Source organism: Saimiri boliviensis, chromosome 10 (assembly GCF_048565385.1).
Source record: "Saimiri boliviensis isolate mSaiBol1 chromosome 10, mSaiBol1.pri, whole genome shotgun sequence".
Taxonomy (NCBI): Eukaryota; Metazoa; Chordata; class Mammalia; order Primates; family Cebidae; genus Saimiri; species Saimiri boliviensis.
In genome coordinates, this window is record NC_133458.1 from 16,142,749 (window position 1) to 16,162,107 (window position 19,359).

The window sequence follows — 19,359 nt, forward strand, 5'->3', positions numbered from 1 at the left end:
CTTGTTGAGGAGGAAAGTAAGGCACAGAGAGGCTAAATATCTTGCCCAAAGTTACACCACTAGCAGGTGGGGCCAAGTTTGAGCTCAAGTGGTCTGACTCCAGAGTCCTTGTGTGTAACCATGAGTTATACTGTCATGAATGAAATCTTTGCAGTCGAGCTCACAAAGAACACAAAAGAGGTGACCATGAGGATGATGGCTTCCAGTTCCCTCATCCTGCAGATCTACTTGGTCCAGGCTTTTTCAGGAAGAGGCAAAAGCAAGCTTCTCTGCTGGGACTACCCAAGCCAGCTTTCCCGTAGTGATTGAAACCCATGTGGTCTCAGGCACACCTTCTCTGAGGCTACTAAAGAGTTAATGCTTCCCTGACACCTGCTCATTAGGCCTTGTTCCCCTGGTACTTACCCTAAAAATCAGAGTTAGGCCCAGCAGGAAGGGTTTTTCTATGAACATTAGTTTAAATGGATACTTTTTCTGATGTGGCTCTGAAACCTCAGACTGATTAATGTTTTTCATTGTCTTTTGGAGTCCAGCTCTGATCTTTATTCTAGATAAAATATATTAGCAACTGAGCCCAGCTTATGCCTGTAATCCCAGTACTTTGGAAGGCTGAGAAGGGCAGATCACCTGAGGTCAGGAGCTTGAGACCAGCCTGGCCAACATGGTGAAACCCTGTCTCTACTAAAAATATAAAAATAGCCAGGTGTAGTGGTGTGTGCCTATAGTCTCAGCTACTTGGGGGGCTGAGGCAGGAGAATCGCTTGAACCCTGGAATCGCTTGCAACCCAAGGTTGCACTGAGTCAAGATCAAGCCACAGCACTTCTGCCTGGGTGACAGAGCAAGGCTCTGTCTCAGGAAAAAAACAAAAACAAAAAACCCAAAAACAAACAAACAAAAACCAGCAGAAGTGGTGAAGCAATCTTTCAAGCTACACCTAGGTAAATGAATGTCCCAGACCAGTGTACACAAATCCTCTGGGGGTCATGTTAAAAAGATTCTGATTCAGTGGATCTGAGGTTGAGCCTAAGATTCTGCATATTTGGCAAGACCCCAAGTGATGCTGATGCTCCTCGTTCAAGAACCACCAGTGGAGGAGTAGCAAGGTTCTAGAATTTTTCTGTCACTTCTAGCAAAGGAAGAGTTCTGCAGAGGGAATGAGTATTTTCAATCCCAGATTTTTTCCTCTCCTGAATTAAAAATATTTCAAAGCATGATTTATTACACCTGTATAGGATAGTTGCAAAGACAAAACAGTGATTGAATACAATAAATGTGTTTGCACTTAAAATATTAATGTATCCACTGTACATTTGCTGTCCGCTTTGGGTGTAGTGAGGAGGGTACCTGTGGGACACTAAACGCTGGACAGATTTCAGTTCGAATATACTTCTTAGGCAGGGCCTGGTGGCTCATGCCTGCAATCCCAGCACTTCGGGAAGCCAAGTCGGGTGGATCATCTGAGGTTGGGAGTTCAAGACCAGCCTGACCAATATGGCAAAACCCCATCTCTACTAAGAATACAAAAATTAGCCAGGCATGGTGGTGGACACCTGTAATCCAAGCTACTTGGGAGGCCAAGGCAGGAGAATCGCTTGAACCCAGGAGGTGGAGGTTGCAGTAAGCTGAGATCATGCCATTGCAATCCAGCCTGGGTGACAGAACAAGACTCCAACTAAAAAAAAAAAAAATAAAAATAAAAAAGAAGAGGGAGAAGGAGAATAAGAAAGAAAAAGGAGCCCATTCAAAAGCGGGTGAAGGATATGAACAGATACTTTACAAAAGAAGACATATATGGGGCCAAGAAACATATGAAAAAATGCTCATCATTGCTGGTCATTAGAGAAATGCAAATCAAAACTACTTTGAGATACCATCTCATGCCAGTTAGAATGGCGATCGTTAAAAAATCTGGAGACAACAGATGCTGGAGAGGATGTGGAGAAATAGAAACACTTTTACACTGTTGGTGGGAGTGTAAATTAGTTCAACCATTGTGGAAGACAGTGTGGCAATTCCTCAAGGACCTAGAAATAGAAATTCCATTTGATTCAGCAATCCCATTACTGGGTATATACCCAAAGGATTATAAATCGTTCTACTATAAGGACACATGCACACGAATGTTCATTGCAGCACTATTTACAATAGCAAAGACCTGGAACCAACCCAAATGCCCATCGATGATAGACTGGACAGAGGAAATGTGGCACATATACACCATGGAATACTATGCAGCCATAAAAATGATGAGTTCGTGTCCTTTGTAGGGACATGGATGAACCTGGAAATCATTATTCTCAGCAAACTGACACAAGAGCAGAAAATTAAAAACTGCATGCTCTCACTCATAGGCAGGTGTCGAACAATGAGAACACATGGACAAAGGGAGGGGAGCATCACACCCTGCGGTCTGTGCGGCGGAACTAGGGGAGGGACAGTGACGGGTGGGGAGTTGGGGAGGGATAACATGGGGAGAAATGCCAGATATAGGTGATGGGGAAGAAGGCAGCAAACCACATTGCCATGTGTGTACCTATGCAACAGTTTTGCATGTTCTTCACATGTACCCCAAAAATGAAATTAAAAAAATAAAAAATAAAATAAATTTTAAAAAAGAAAGAGAAAGGACAAACTGTGTATAGGAGGTGAAGGGAGCCTAACAGTTATTGAATTCTGGGCCAGGCACTCTCCTATTTGCTAACTCTTCCATTGTCTAAAGTGGTGTGGGACAGAGGTGTTAGAATACCTATTTTTTACATGACATAGGTTGAGGAGGCCAAGTGGTACAACTTGTATGGAGAAGGACTTGAATCCAGATTTGCTTAAAGATTCAAGTACTGTGCTCTTTCTACCCTCATCCCCCTACCCCCAGCCTCTTGTGAAAGGCACAGGGAGCTGCCCGAGAAGAAGCAGAGAGAAAGGAGACCGCTAGACATAATGGTCCTCCCCGGGGAACAAGGCCATGGCCCAGCTTGTCTGTAGAGGGTCAAGGGGAAAGAGAATGAATCTAGAATACTCGGGAGGAACTCTCATGTGGACAGGAAGTGTGTTTTGTTTACTCTGACTCAGCACATAGCTCAGTGTGCAATAGAGGGTTGACTCAGCTCTGGGCTTGGGTTACCCCAACTCTGCACATCCCAAGGGAGCTCTGGCCTTTGACTGGCTCCTGGAGATAGATCACCTCTAAATTATCTCCATAGATCATTTAGCATATCTTGCCTGATGAGAGTGCCTTTGTCTACCTGCTGTACCTTGGGTCATGCTAGATAGTTAATGCTAATAGTTAATGTGATTTACGGTGGCGACCTTGGCCGTGGGTCATCAGTTTGACCTCTGACAGGGCTGGAGACTCTAAGGTTAGCCACATAGGTACTCCATGCCTAGGTGACTAACACCCCCATCCCTAAACAATCCCTGGACACCAAGGCTAGGTGAGCTTCCCCATTACTAATGCTCCTTCCATGTTGTCTGACAGCATTGCTGGGAGAATTAAGTGCTGTCTGCTGAAATCCACTGGAGAAGACAATAGGTTGCTGGCGTCTGGTCTCCCCTGAACCCTGCCCTATGTGCCTTTTACCTTTGCTAATTATAATCTGTATCTTTCCTATGTAATAAACCATAACCCTAAGTATAGTCACTCTTGTGAGTTCTGTCAGTCCTTCAGACAAATCATTGAATCCGAGGATGGTCTTGGGAAACTCTAAAGAAGAATTTAACACCAGCCATTAAGAATCAACTTGCGGGCTGGGTGTGATGGCTCACGCCTGTAATCTCAGCTCTTTGGGAGGCCTAGGTGGGCGGGTCATGAGGTCAGGAGATCAAGACCAACATGGCGAAACCCTGTCTCTACTAAAAATAAAAAATTAGCCGGGTGTGGTATGGTGCGCCTATAGTCTCAGCTACTTGGAAGGCTGAGGCAGAAGAATCACTTGAACCCAGAAGGCAGAGGTTGCAGTGAGTCGAGATTGTGCCATTGCACTCCAGCCTGGGTGATAGAGTGAGACTCTGTCTCAAAAAAAAAAAAAAAAAAAAAAAAAAGAATCAACTTTCAGAGATGGATGGGGGAGGCCTTAGTTTGGTTCAGACCAGTAAGTACCTATTGAGCACTTACTTCTCAACAGGTATTGCTAGTTGTTGGGATACCAAGATGAATAAGTCACAATCATTGTTCTTCAGGACAGCTTAGTGCCTTCAAGGATCCCAAGAAAAGCAATACTTACATCCAGAGGTGCTAAGCACCACAAGAGACACAGCGTGCTGCCACAGCGCTCGGGAAAAAGCTCTCTGCACAGGTGGGTGTCCAGGGAGGAAGGCTTCCTGTAGGAGACTGCCCTCTCTGAGCCACCCTGGGTATTTTGAAGGCTTGGTCACAGCTCTTGGAACTGCCTGTCTGCAATGATTTAACAGCTCTCACTGGGAACATTTGTGCCGAGGCTCTGAAGCTAAGGTGATGGGGGAGTAGGTGTGTTTCCCATAAACCCAGATCTCTGCTAAACTCTGTGGACTGCATAACTGATCTAAGATATGGAAATCAAAGTGGTGCCGCGCTGGAAAAAGGAGAACAGAATGTCTCTTTGTGGCTTACCTGAGGCTGTCCACAGAGCGTAGGGTCATTCTGCCTCAAAGAGCTGTTGGCAATTGCATCCACCCCTCAGGTCACAAGGCCACAGCAGAAGTCCCAGGACCTGGTGAGAACGTCTTCCCCATCTTACTCATCCCTGCCCAGGCTGGGACAGACACTCTTCCATTCTGCCTGCTTTCCCTGGAAGGTGCAAGGGTGAAAGGTTTTTGCTTATTTCTTAAGATCAGTGGTATTTCCTTTCCTTTCCTTCCTTCCTTCCTTCCTTCCTTCCTTCCTTCCTTCCTTCCTTCCTTTCTTTCTCTTTCTTTTTTGAAATGGAGTCTCACCCTGTTACCCAGGCTGGAGTGCAATGGCGCCATCTCTACTCACTGCAACCTCTGCCTCCCAAGTTCAAACAATTCTCCTGCCTCAGCCTCCTGAGTAGCTAGGATTACAGGCGTCCACCACCATGCCCAGCTAATTTTTGTATTTTTAATAAAGACAGGTTTTCATCGTGTTGGCCAAGCTGGTCTCAAACTCCTGACCTCATGATCCTCCCGCTTCAGCCTCCCAAAGTGCTGGGATTATAGGTGTGAGATTCTTTCTCTCTTGTAAGGAACATTGCTACCAAGCTGGGGCGGGGCTATCTCATTTCTTCAAGTTCTTTTCCACTTACAAAACCCTCCCCTCATCTATTCTATAAAACACATTCTCTTGACCTGCAGTTACTTTCAAAATGTTTTACTGTTTCTATTACCTCCAGGATACCCCTTTTAAAAAGTTCCACAGCTGATATTACTCTATATCAGAGTAAATCCACACAAGTCTTCTTGTGTGAGGTCCAGCACTGTGCCCATCTTTCCACAGACTAGCCACGGCACTAATCACCATCCTGTTTTATGTCACACCCACTTGGCCACACGGAGATGCAGCAATATACCTCTCATTCAGGAACCCCTCCTCTCCCCCAGCCATCCCACCTCTAATGGACATTTCTTCTTTTGGGCTGCCCAGATCTAGGTTTGGGGAATTGTGTATTTTATGAATCTTGGTGGGAGGCAGAGCTCACCACCCAAGAGAGAAGATTAAAAGGCTCTAAACCTGTTTTCTCAGTCTCCTTAGATGGTGCAGCCATGTGGGATTCTGACGCCGGAGCTACTGCCTGAGAGAAAAAGGGCACTGGGGATTCATCCTGGTGGAGGTGGTGGCAGAAGTGGCACCATATGGTCTCAGGGTGGTAGCAGCAGCCAGGCAAGCTGTGGTGCCCAGAGTCCAGCAGTGGTGACCACACAGTCCAGATCAGCGAGAGATGCGATTCTGGCTGCTCAGCCATGTGTTTCTTCTTGCTTGTCCTACAGGCTTCCAGCTACCCATGTCTCATCAGTAAATTACTTCCCCACTTATGTCAGACATAGCCAGTTTCTTTCATTGTAAACCAGAGCTGCTGGCTGAGACGTACTACGCTTTACAGAGCACTTGCCTCTCCAGTCCATTTCCCTCCTCCCCCAGCCTCCCGCCCAGGTGTGATCCCGAACCTTTGAAGAGGTAGATGGGTGGAAAGGAACCGTGACTCAGTGCGCGACAAAGCTGATGAAGACTAGGAGAGAAATCTCTCTCTTCACTGGAAACTGGGAAACAGGTCGAGGGGTTAGAATGTGATCAGTCATTCCAGCATCTCATAAAGTCTTTTTAAACAAGTTATTAATGCCAGTAATAGGAAAAAAAAGAACAACAGTTTCCCTCTTGTTCTCTTCTGAATCCCTCTCCATTTTCTCTTCTTTCACCCAACGCTCAAAGCATGTATCTTTGGCCTTAGCATGATTGAAATGTTTGCTATCTATTTTTTTCTGGACTCAAGTTTTCAGCTGGTCATCTACGTAAGAATTGTACTTTTTTTTTTCTATACAGAACCTGAGGGAAAAATACCTTTCACCATCAAATACTGCAGCCTCCACCCTCTCCCATCTTGCTCCCTACCCCCAAGCAGACACAATCCTTTAAAACACACAACATAATCTTCTTTATTTAATTGTTTAATCAGTTTACATTCCACAACTGACAGATTATTTATTTTTATTTTTTCCATGAACAAGTCATTTAATTAATTACCAGACACTTGTTTATCTTCAATCGATGGAAATACAATATTTCTGCCAATTCGAAAAAGAAAATTGCAAGATGCAGTCAGTTTCAGTGAAGTCCCCAAATGCTCTCTGCTTCCTCAGTCCTTTCAAAGTCACAGGAACCTGGCAATTTCCCTTTTCATCCCCCCCCTCCCACTTCCCTGATACGTTTACCTCTCAGAATATCACAATAGTTTCAAGATCTGGTTTGGATCACCTTTCCTGTAATTAATTAATTATGAGAAGGAACAGACAGTACAATAGATCTGATAAGATGTCGCATTCTTAAGATTAAACAACACATTTATTCACATCGTATCAGAACAAATTAACATAATATTTAGTCTTATTTTAGCACCAATAACCACAGGAATTGCTGCCTCCCAGGGCAGAGGCGTTGTTAGAATCCTGCAGTACACGCCACTCCTTGTCTAACCAATCAGAAAGCACTATGCAAATTAAAGGTAAATAAATTTATATTGACTGAGCAATTATCTGGTGGGCCATAAACACTCCAGGCGTTTAAGGGTTTTGTTGGCTATGGTCCCTGTCTAATGACCACATATAAAACTTACTCACCAAATCAGCTCATTTTCGCTCAGTAACACAGGGCTCAGAATGTTATATTTTAAATCAATCAAACTTTGTTGTACTGACTCGTGGAAATGCTTTGAGAATGCCCAGGGGTTGGCTCCTTGCATTTTATTCTGTTCTCTCCATCAAGATCTCAACACATCTTTTTTGCAAACAAAACAGGTTTCTTCAATTCCAAGGAAGGTCTCCAGGCAGGGAAGAGAGGTAGGCAATGGTGGGCTGAGTCCCAGTGCAGGGGTGGAACTTGTCACCGTCACTGCCACCTCCTAGGATACCCAGTCTGCCTGTGGCCACTGCCCTTCCCAGGGTATCTCCTTTTTAGCATTTGACTTAGAGATAAATATTTAAGAAAATTAAGGGATTGAGAAAACAGTTCCAAATATTGGTGAGATGATCTTAGCAGGTAACTGGACCAGATAACGAAATGTTGCAGAGATCTTTATTCTTGACAGAGAGAAGGGCTGCCTGCCCCTTCCCCACTGTATGATAAAGGGATCTGGATAAGGGGGCGGCAGTAGCTGACATTCTTGCAGCTGAAGAATGTGACCTGCTTTGGCCTCTAGGGCTTGGACAGGTCATCAGGGACATGGCTGGGGCAGCGCCAACACCCTCTGGGGGCAGATGGGACATGTGGTCAGTCCACAGGAGTGATCATCTTCTCTTACTAAGCAGGTGAAGCAGAACTTCCAGAGGCTTAGACAGCAGCCTCGACATAGTTCTGTGCTTTCTACTCTAGGCCAACCCAGCAAGACTCACTCCTGCCTCTGTCAGCTATGACAAGAGCTATGACAGTGAGTGACCCACTGGAGAGGACCACGCTATCCGTCTCCTAATGAAGAACCTAAATCCGTGCTGTCCTATACAGCAACCAGTAGCCATGTGTGGCTATTGAACACTAGAAATGGGGCTGGGCTGAACTGAGATGTTTTCTAAGAGGAAAATCACATTGGATATTGAAGACTTCATTTGGAAAAAAGAATGTAAAATATCCCAGTAATTTTATGTATTGATTCCATGTTGAAGTGATACTATTTTTGATATGTTAGGTTAAAATATAGTCTGAAAATTAATTTCACTGATTTTAGCTCTTTCTTTGGACTTAAAAAAATTGGGCTACTAGAATACTTAAAATTGCATATGTGGCTTGCATCATGGTTCTATTGGATGACGCTGGTCTATACCACCTTCCTGAAGCTGGTCCCATAGGTCATCGCTGTGAACCAGCAGAGGAGAGGAAAGCTGGGATTGAAGGTGCCTTGAATCATGGGGTGGTGAGAGGTTGGGTCACTGGCCAAGCTCGGTGTGCTTCCCCTCTCTGGGGCAGCTGGTCTTCCCAGTCCTGCAGGGAGGCAGCTGTTTGTGCTGCGGGTTTACCTAATCCCTGCTCCTCTTTCCTACTTCCTATTAGTTTAGGGTTACTCCTTCGAGGATCCTTCTCTGCTGCCTTGCTGAGGATTCTCTGGTGATTCTGCCATCTGTCCCTTCCCAAAGGTCCCTTCATCTTACCTCTGCTCCCAACCCGCATCTTCTGCCTACTGCCTCCACGCCGCCACTGCCTCTGCTGCCTTCATTCTTATTTGGTAGCATCCCTTGGCCAGACTCCCTGCTTCTGACACTGCAAGCCACATTTATATGGTGAGTCATAAATCACAAAGCAATTCACACGCGTCATCTCCTTGGATGCTCTTTCTCCTACCCCAGCCCAGCGCAGCAAAGCTCAGTCAGTAGAGAGAGATAGTAAAATGAGATCGTCAAAGTGGGTGGGAAAAGGAATCTGAGAATGAGAAGGTATATAGAAGGCTCTGGACTCTGAGTGCAAACTGGCTGTTAGTACGAGGTCACTTTCTGAGGGGCGAAAGCAGGGGCTGGGGGTAGCAGAGAGAAAACGTCTCCTAAATGACCTCTACGCAGTAAGCACGCACCGGCAAAGGCTCAAAGTCTCTCTGAAAATAGCAGCAAAATACACAAGGAGACTGGGCACCCAGGAGTCCTGCAAGCCCCTGATCCCTGTTTGGCTGAGAGGACGTGGAGACACGATGAGGTAACAAGACTCCCCCGAGGCCCCGAGTGAGCCGATGGCAGGGCCACTCATGCCACCTGAGTCAGCTCTCTGTGTTGACCTTTGTCATAACCCTCCAAACACTGATGATTTGTTTTCATTTTTGGGGAAGTACATTTTACTTTACAGGCAAAACATTTAGAACAGAGAGTTCTAAGCAGACATTGGTGACTGTGAGAGAAACAACCAGAGAAATCCTCCTGTGCCAATGGTATCCCTCCCTTCAAAGCCCACCCCAAGTCAGGCTTTTAGGGCCATCCACATAAGTCCTCAGAAAACTGAGGGCTACATCATTGCATTTGTTTAGTCTCAATCTCCCTCCCCTTTATTTTCAGTTTCCACTTTTATTTGTACATTTTTACAGATAGTCTTGAATAGCAAAACAGTCACACCATGAGTGGAAATGGGGAAGGAGGATGAGAATGAGTTTGTGAAAGCTCTTCACAGGAAAGGCTTCGTCACGCTCACAACACAGATGCACTGGTACAGACAGACTGGAGAGGGTCTATGGGTGACCCGGAAAGGAAAGGAAAAGCTCAGCCAGGGGCAGGAGTGGGGTTCTGGAGGGGAGAGAGGGATACAGAGTTCCTTAAGGAGCAACACCTGGTCCTTGGGAATGAAGAGTAGGAGTTGCATTTGCTGAGGTTGGTGTTTGCCAAAGAGATGCCAGCTTCTTGGAGCTACTGCTGTGCAACTCTTCACGTTCAGACCCAGTTTTCCATTTTTCACACCTGAACATACACCCCTCCTGCAGTTGGGTGGCTCCCCCGTTACTGGCTGGGCTCTATGGATAGAGAGAGCAATGGCTTCCCTTCCCTTGGAGGAAGTCTCACCCTCACATGGACACTTGATCCGCTGCAAAGCAGAAAGGGTGAGGATCCTTTGGGAAGGGCGTTCTTTTCTTGTTTAGAACCTAGGATTCTGTTTTTCCCAAACAGGATCACATCCAGACATGTCTTAGTGAATGTACCATCTAACGGGCTTCCTTATAAGAATCTATATGTTTTTTATGCAGCTACTGGCTTCAGCAACTGACAAGAGAAAGATCCCAGCTCCCTGAAATTTGGTCTCATCCTAAACTTCAAAGATCATTGAAACCTTTCAGAATCTGATTTGCTTCCATTCATTCCATTTGGGAATATACAGCTAGAAATAATATTAGGAGAGTTAAAAAAAAATACTAAGGCATTGACCATGTGCCTTGGTTAATAGTTAACTGGTTTAGTTCATATATGCTGTTTGCCCCATATGGTTTACTCATTCTGTCACCTCTGGGAATAGCTGGGATGGATAAAAGTGCCCTTTGCAAAATTGGCTCCAGACAAAAGGAAGTCTAGGAATAGGTAAAGTAAAATAAGGAGCCAATTTCTCTGGTGGACCTGAATGAAGAATGGAATCCCTTAAGTGTGCTTAAGTGGGACAGGCACAGCCCTGTTCAGCAACCAAGATGACCTTGCACTCTGGGTTATCGTTCAGCAGCGAGGCACAGACACTTGATGGAAGAATTCCATTCCAGCGGGGGCTCTTCTGAGGGATACTTAGAACACACGTAACTCATACGACACTTCATGTTTGCAGATCACTTTGCAATTTCTTTGTCACCCTTAATATACCATGAGGTAAGGTGTTATCACTGTCCTCACTTTGTAGATGAGGAAGTTCAAGTATGGAGAAGACACAGTGCCCAGAGTCACAAATCATTTTAGTGCAGAGCTGTAGTGAAATTTACAGTAACTGTTATACAAGGGTAGCTTAATGAGTAAGTTGCTCTGGCTTCAGCATTCTTACACCTATAATTAGACTGAGATAGCATCTGCCAAACAAAACAAAACAAAACAAAACAAAACAAACAAACAAACAAACAAAACAAAAAACAAGAAGGAAGGAAGGAAGAAGAAAGGAAAGAAAAAGAAGGAATAAAGGAAGGGAAGCAAGCAGACAGGTCCAAATAGAAATCTTTTATCCCTGCTCCATCCTGCCCTTAAGGCCTGGCATTAAACTTTTAGGCCTCTTTGCTATCTCTGGGGGCTCAGGGCCCTGCACTCTTGCTGCCAGGAACACAGGGTCAACCCGATGCAGACCAGTGTGGTTCTGTGGCTGTGCACTGCTCATATGGCCCCAGCTGCCAATCCAGAGATGAGCACTCACTGGGAAAGTTTTGAGGTCATGACCATTTCAATTGGGCCCACGGTGGATGCCTCAGAGTGACTGGATTATGAACAATCTTGTAGTCTTTTTTTTGTATTTTATCTTGCTCACTTTCTACAATGAGAAGGTATCATTCAGGAAAGAAACCCAATACTCGGTAATCACATATTCTAAGAACTAGGAGTAATGTTTAAGAAACATTTTGCATTGTGGCAGCATCAATAAAACGAGGGTAAATACAGCCCCAGACATTAAGAGCTTTGAGAAACAGAAACCAGAATCACATGCATCTGTCAACTCTGGTGGGGGTTCTTAAAAATCTGCCCCCTTACTCTATCCCACACCAGCTGGAAGACAGCATGGAAGGCAACCCACTAGTGTGGACCAGCTCTTTCTATCTGCACTGAAATCACCTCTCACTCTGAAACATCACATTTCCCTGGAAAGGTCTGGGTGTGTCCCTGGGATGGATAAGTCCCCATAAGAGAGGAAACATTTTCAGAAAAGAAGCTTCACTTTAACTACAAGAATCAACCAAGCATCCCCCATAAACCACACCAAAGGATGACCAGAGTGTATTTCTTCCCACTCCTTCCTCCAGATATTTGAAAAATCAGTTAATACTCAGCGCATAAGCCACGGGAAGAGAGAGTCCATTCTAAATGCCTCTGGGTGATGTACTTGAGTTCCTTATTCTGAATTTGACCCAGGTAGGCATCTTTGGAGACCTAAGCAGCACATCCTCCAAGTCAAGACAGCTACACACAGTGCATCGTTTTCGGCATCTTATCATGAGTGTGGATGAATGTTGAGATATAGGGCTCAGTCTCAGAGTCTTGGGATATCCTTCCCTCTTGTCACAGGAGAGGCAAGCATTGCTAAGTGGGACCACTCATCCCTGATGGAAAGATATGCACCTGGGCTCAGGGCGCTTAAGGAAGGCTTTGTCTAGATTTGGAGGAACTACCCAGTCTCTGTGATTCCATGATCCCTGAAGTTGAAAGGGTAGGGTTGTTGAAAAGCTAAGGCTTGGAGGATTGAAGCTGGAACAGGCACAGATTGTATTTTTCATATTTTGATGCCAGGGAGCCACAGACCTACAGCCACAAAGTAAGGGGGCTGCTTGGAGTCTAGGAGCTTCTCTACAGATGAATCATTTATCTTTCTTAACTGATCAAAGTTGACACAGGAGGAAAGTAGGAATGAGTGGAGAGAGAGAGAGAGAGAGAGAGAGAGAGAGAGAGAAACCGAAGAAGAAATCATAACTCCCAAAATAAAGAGAGAGATATGGGACCTCTCTCCTGGTAGAACACCCCACTTTCCTGAATCCCAGTGAAGGACGGTAGGGAAGGAAATAAGAGTTGCAATGGGCCGCAGGCTCAAGGTTGACTTGCATGGAGCTCAAAGCACATATATGTTCATATACCAGTAAGAAGTTTGAACTTGACCTAGGGTTGGGACTGGCAACTTTGGTGAGGTCATTGGCCCTACATCCCCTCATAGGGTTGGGTTCTACTTTGATTTGGAGTTAGCAGAGTCTGACCTAAAGAGCCTCACAAATCGAGGCTCCTCTCTTCCTCCTCCTCATCTCCCTCACAGCCAGAGAGCTTCCATAGCTGGTTGGAGTCACATGTTTTAATCTGTGGTCAGGCCCTTATGCTAAGAGGGATTGAGGTCACCTGGCAGTCCTCCCATTGGCCAGGACTTGCCCTCTGAGCAGGGTCTCTATCCTGGCCATGTGGCTGGGCATGTTTTTTTTTTGCTTCCCAACAGGATCAGACTCCAAAGTGTGTTTGTACTTATCTGCCCCGCTAGCAAAGAAGTCACTCAAAGCCCTTTCTCTGCGGATGGTGAGTTGAGCCCAGGTGGTTTACGTCTTTCCTGGGACACAAGGTTTCAAAGGGACGCAGTAAGCTTTGCTAAAGGTCTGTCACAAAGATAAGTAATTGGATACAGCAGATAATCTACTCGTTGAAAGTATGGGATTTTAAAAAAAGAGGATATAAATAATGATAGGTCTGCAAGCCAGCATCCTCAAACATGATTACTTACAAAAAGTTTAAATGGTTCATAGCACATTTCCCCATTTAGAATTTTCCCCCTCTCCTGCAACTGGGAAATAGCTGGGATTTCAGTGTGGGCATAGACAAGCCCTCTGCGCCAAATGGATGCTCATGGACACCTGTCTGTCCCTTCCTCGACAGAGCCCACTCAGGACACTTGGAAGGAAGACACAAGGCCTCTCAATCTGAGATACTTTTCTTCACTTTTCCTCAAGCCCAAGTATGCCCTTCCCCTTGAGGGAGAAATTTAACTTTTCAAAGAAAATTAAAAATAAAATGCCCAATTGAAAAACTGGGTTTTCCTGAAAATTATTTCCCTTCTCATAGAATAAATCCTTTATTTTAAAAATAATCCTTAGAACCCCAATTGGAAGCTAACAACTTCTCCTGTTGCACCCCTTACCCTATCACCCAGCACACCCACACACAAGGAACTCACACGAGACCTTTTGCAGAAGCTGACCAGCATCCCCAGTAAGGAAGTCTTGAGTGGTGCGCTCACACCTGCGTGCAGGTGCATACCGACACAAACGTACACAAAACACACCAGAGAGATACACACACGGAGAGACCTGCATTCAACCCCATTCATGCACACCAGATGTCATATCATATCCAGACATGAATTCCACACACAAAGTTCAAAGGAGCAGATGAGGGTGGAAGATGGAAGTGAGAGAACGTAAGTGGTTAGTAGGCGAGGAGGAGGGTGGTGGGAAGATGGGTTGGAAGACAGGGAAATGAAGCAGATCACACAGCAGTGGAAGGAAGGCTGCTGAGTGCTTGGCAAAGCTCCCAAAGCATATTTGTTTATGAAACAATGGGGTTCTCTGCTACAGGGTTGACCATGGCTACACCAGCTCAGGGATTTTCGCCTGGTCTCCCCAGGGCTGCTGGGCACCAGCAGGGTCACTGAGATGACTGTGAGTGGCTCCAGCCCACTCCAGCAGACTCCCACCCCTAGAGTGTTCACAATTCTCTGGCTGACTTTGCTCGTCAGCACCTGCAGGGCTCATTTGCTCAAATGAGCCCGAGACACTGGGGTGGGTCTATTCCACCTCTGTTTGGGTGCTAGCCACTCAGACTGCTATTCTGGGATTCATGGCCTTGAATATCAAGAGGGAAAGAAAGAGGATGGAGAGAGTCAAGAGTTCGGCATTAATTTACACGATATCATACAAACTTGAGCCCATGGGAAATGGAGGTACTGTCTCTGCATGTGACCCACTTCCTTTCATTCGTACAGAGGTCACCCCTAGGGAAAGGGCAGATGTCCAGTGACAAAGGACAGCTTCTCTACTGGGGAGTGAAGGTCTCGTTGGTCTATGCTTTTGTACAACAGCAACCAGAGCAACACGCCTTCTCCCTCCCGAACCGTGTCTTCCCCCTCTTCTCTCATGGCTTATGTGCCCAGCTGTCTTGAACTTCCAAAATTAGAGGGCTAAATCCTGCAGAGTCCCAGAGCTGTAATGTGGAGAACCACGGGGGTCCTCTGGCCCAGTGGCCTTGTTCTTGGTTCTGCCCTCTGGAAATTTCAGCTGTACCAAAAATAATAATTTAAAAAAACACAACACAAACAATAAAATCCCACACTCAGGAAACATCCACCACATGCCCACACACACACACGCACGCGCGCACACACACACACACACACACACATACACACACACATGCCTCCAGGGATCTGTAGCTGCAGAAATGGCACCCTTATAGGCCTGCCCCTCCTGGCAATTTCTAGGTCTCTGGGCCTCTATCTGGGGCCATGAAACCACTACAGGGATAGAGAGACAACAGTCATAATGCAGTGTTTCCATTTAAAAGGTAGAAAAGAAACAAAGGAAACTGCCCGAAGTGCACATGCACGCACACCCACACACACACATCACAGCATGACTCCAAGGCTCCAGTCGGCCCAGGGAGTGCAGGTGCGGCTGGGGACAGGGTGGCCTCTTGTTTCACTGGGTGTAAGGCAGCTGGAAGGTAAGACTGGGTTTTCTGAGCATCCACCGAAGCGTCCTTTCATTGATGCAGATCTTGCCTCTCAGCATGTTCTCTTCCCTTCCCACCTCTGAAACGTTGTCCAAAAGTTTGGCAGCAAAGAGAAAACGTCCTTCTCAGTTTGTTTTCCCTTCCACTTCTTGTGTGTTGCTGGTGGGCCTGGAAGGAAGTCCGAACAGGAAGAGCAGGAGAAGAAGTGATTCTGAAAATGGCCTCAATGATTTGGTTCCATTCTAGGAACTAAGGGCTTTGCTACCCTGTGATATGACTGGCGGGGGGTGGCGTCCTCTCCTGTTGGCCCAGTGGGTGGCACTTCCTTCTCTACATCTGTGCCGCCTCAGACCCCTGTCACTGTCCCTTCACCACCCTGTCCTTGCCAGTGATGGGGATCAGGACATGGTCGCGAGAGGTGGTGTTCGCTCTGTCTTCAAGAGACCATGAAGCCAAAAGTCAAGAACTGATGGAAGAGCCACAGGACGGGAGCACTTTCCCCATCTCAGGGATGAGGCAACACAAAGTCTGGCAAGATGCAGGTGCCTGAGCCAACTCAACTCTACCTTGGCACTGGCATCGTCTTTAGTTTTGTTTTATATATGTATATTATATATATATATTTATATATATATATGTAGGTATGGGTTTGTTTTTTAGCACACTGTCCCATTCTCGGGTCTGGATTTAGGGCAGTTGGTCCTCGGGACAGGCTGAACAGAAGGGGCCAAGGTACAGAAGAATCCCGAGATGAGTGTGAGGCCCAGGCCCCCCCATGCACAGAACATGGACCAGCCATAGCCATGGCTGATGTCATCGGGGAGTCCATACAGGTAGCGTGGGTAGCGTGACAGCTCAAAGTTGATCCCGGCCACACAGGTGCACAGTGAAATGATGCAGAAGGTTCCTAGAGGACAAGGGAAAAGACAAAGGGTGGGGAAATGGAGAAAGAAAGGGGAGAGGAGAGGGAGAGAGAAAGAGAAAGGTTAGGATTATTACATTTTCAATTTTCTTGAGTAGGAAGAAAACAGGAAGTCCAGGTAAGAGCAGATTATTACCAAGATCAATATCTGGAAATATTCACAGAGAGGAGAATAGTATTAAAGGATCATCACTTCCTCACTCTCCAATAATGGCTCAGTCTTGGACACACTTGGGAAGTCTCTCTTTTGGGAAGATACTAAATAGATATCTCGTGAGCATTTTGTGTAGGGTGGAGTGAGGCAGAAGAGCATTCAATTCATTGTCCTAAAGCATTTTAAATTCATTGTCTTTCTTTGGAGACATGGAAAACATCTCCTGTTTGTTATTTCTATAAAGAGAGAGAGAAAAAAGAAACCTTTTTTTTTTTTTTTTACTTCCTTATACATAATGACTTACACAATATTAGGTTTCCCTTCAATCTGTTCAACAATTCTTCTAAATCCTGGAAATATTTTCCTTTTTTCTATAAGACATTTCCCAGAGTGTTCTCTCTGGAATGCTAATGCTATGAGACCCTTTACAAGGTGGGAGGCAGAGTCAAAAGACTGGGAATCCTGCTCATGACTTCTCACCTATGAACATGCACTGTCCGTATTAATGTTAATATCATCCACCCTACTTTTACGAGGAATTTCACAAACATTGATGATGGGACAGCCTCTAAAAATATTACTCATATCACTCTCCAATAAGAAAACTGCTACATGAGGTAGAATGTTATAAAATGGTTTAGAATTACAAACCCACTTTAAACGAATACAAGTTTTTGGTGTGCCTAGAATAAATTCAATGACTTTCCTCTGCATTTGCTGTATTTTCTGTTCTTTATGTAACCACTGATGTGACAGCAGTGAGCAGAACAAGAATGTATAGTTTGGGAAGGCCGGGCTGGGTCAGTGGAAGGAAGAAAAAGGAAAAGCATATTTTTTACAAGGAACAAAGGAGACACATTGATTCAATTTTATATTTATTATTAAAACTCTTGCTTTCTGACAGCCAAGTTTCTTTAAGATTGAGCCTTGTTTCTTTAAGATCTAGCCTCATTTTTTTCCAGAAGGTTCCTGGAAGACAAGGAAGAAAATACAGTGGAAGAATGAGGTTCACGAGCTTGTGATGATTTAAATGGCCACAGTTGACCCTAACATGTATTAAGTGCTATGTGCTAGAAACTGCACTAACGATACAGGAGTCAAAAAGAAATTATTTAGGCAGAGAGTGAGGGTAAGAAAGCCCTCGGTAAGGTTTTCCTTTTAGTAAAAAGCAGCCCCCAAATCATTTTTTTTGAGCAAACGAGCAGGCTGTAAAAATTGAGCTGCAGACATAGATAAGCAAGCTGGAAGTTTGCATGGGTGGCACATGCCAGCAGCTGTGCCAACAGGAAAAGGCTACCTGGGGGCCAGCCATGTTAAACATGGTGGCTTCATCTTCCCTTTTCTTTGAAACCACATAAACCATAAGCAGCAAACAACATGACGCCGGCCAGGAAGAAAATCTGTTTGCATAATGAAGAGATTAGGATGGGGTGGCCAGCTTCATGGCGCCCTATGTAAATGTCACACACCAAGTTCAACCAATCTTTGGGCGCAGACACAGCCTCCTCAAGCCAGTCTATAAAACCCTGTGTACTTTGCCACAGACTGGAAATCCCACTGGGTGAGAGACAGCTATTCTACTTTCTCTTTCTTTTGCCTATTAAACCTCCACTCCTAAACCTACTTCTTGTACGTCTGCTTCCTCGAGTTCCCTGGCATGAGATGACAAACGTTGGGTAATTACCCCAGACAACGCTGCTGGCTCACCAAATGTGTGCCAATACCTTGAAGAGGTCATCAAGCTTTAATTCACAAAACAACTCTAAGATGTGGGTTATGCTTTCCCCATTTTACTGATGAGGACATTGACACCCAGAGAGCTTAAGTTATTTGCCGAAGATCATACAGCTAGCAACTGGAGGAGCTGGGTTACAAACTCAGGCGGGCTAGTTCCAGAGCCTGCAGTCTCATCCACCATACTATTTACAGCTGGTGCCAGGCAAGGCGGGTCACTTCATGGGTTTCTCCTGTTGCACACCTAGGTTCCAGATGACTTCTCTCTCACTCGGCATGGGTTAGGGCAGTTTGTAGTCTTGGAGGACACAATTAAAGCAGATCGCTGAGCCCCACACTCACAGTTTCTGGCTCAGGAGGTCTGGGGTGGGGGCCTGAGAATTTGCATTCTGAAGAAGTTCTTGTGGTGTGCTGATGCTGCTGGCTCGATGACCACACTTTGGAGCTATTAGGTTCGAAACAAGTTTTCATTGGAGAAGGATAAAACTGAATCAGCCAAAGCTGATGACAGGCAAAGAAATACAAATGGATAGTACATTAGTACATGCGAAAAATGCTCCATTTTACCAATAATCAAAGAACTGAAAATTACAAACATAGTGATTATCAAATCAGCAACCTTCTATTTTATTTTGTTGTTTTGCTTGTTTTGTTTTGTTTTTAAAGAACATCTCCAAAACTAATAAGGGGGCAGAAAATGGACCATCCTAGAGACTCCAGGGGGAGTGTAAGCTGGTGTTTCCTTGCAGAAGAGTGATTTTTAAAACTAACACAAGAACAGAAAACCAAACACTGCATGTTCTCACTCATAGGTGGGAGTTGAACAGTGAGAACACATGGACACAAGGAAGGGAACATCACATACCAGGGCCTGTCAGTGGGTGGGGGTGGGGGAAGGGACAGCATTAGGAGAAATACCTAATGTAGATGACAGGTCGATGGGTGCAGCAAACCATCATGGCACATGGATACCAGTGTAACAAACCTGCATGTTCTGCACATGCACCC

The 19,359-nt window shown here is 45.3% G+C and overlaps 1 protein-coding gene across 1 annotated transcript in view; it reads right to left on the bottom strand.

Annotated features, from left to right (window-relative positions):
• Positions 1 to 6,558: 6,558 nt before the first annotated feature.
• Positions 6,559 to 19,359, bottom strand: part of TMEM178B (transmembrane protein 178B) — a 416,789-nt gene continuing 403,988 nt past the window's right edge. The window contains exon 4 of the mRNA XM_003929769.4: positions 6,559 to 16,448. Within this exon, the coding sequence (XP_003929818.1) occupies positions 16,198 to 16,448 (251 nt within the window). The 3' untranslated portion in view covers positions 6,559 to 16,197. The remainder of the gene's footprint in view (positions 16,449 to 19,359) is intronic.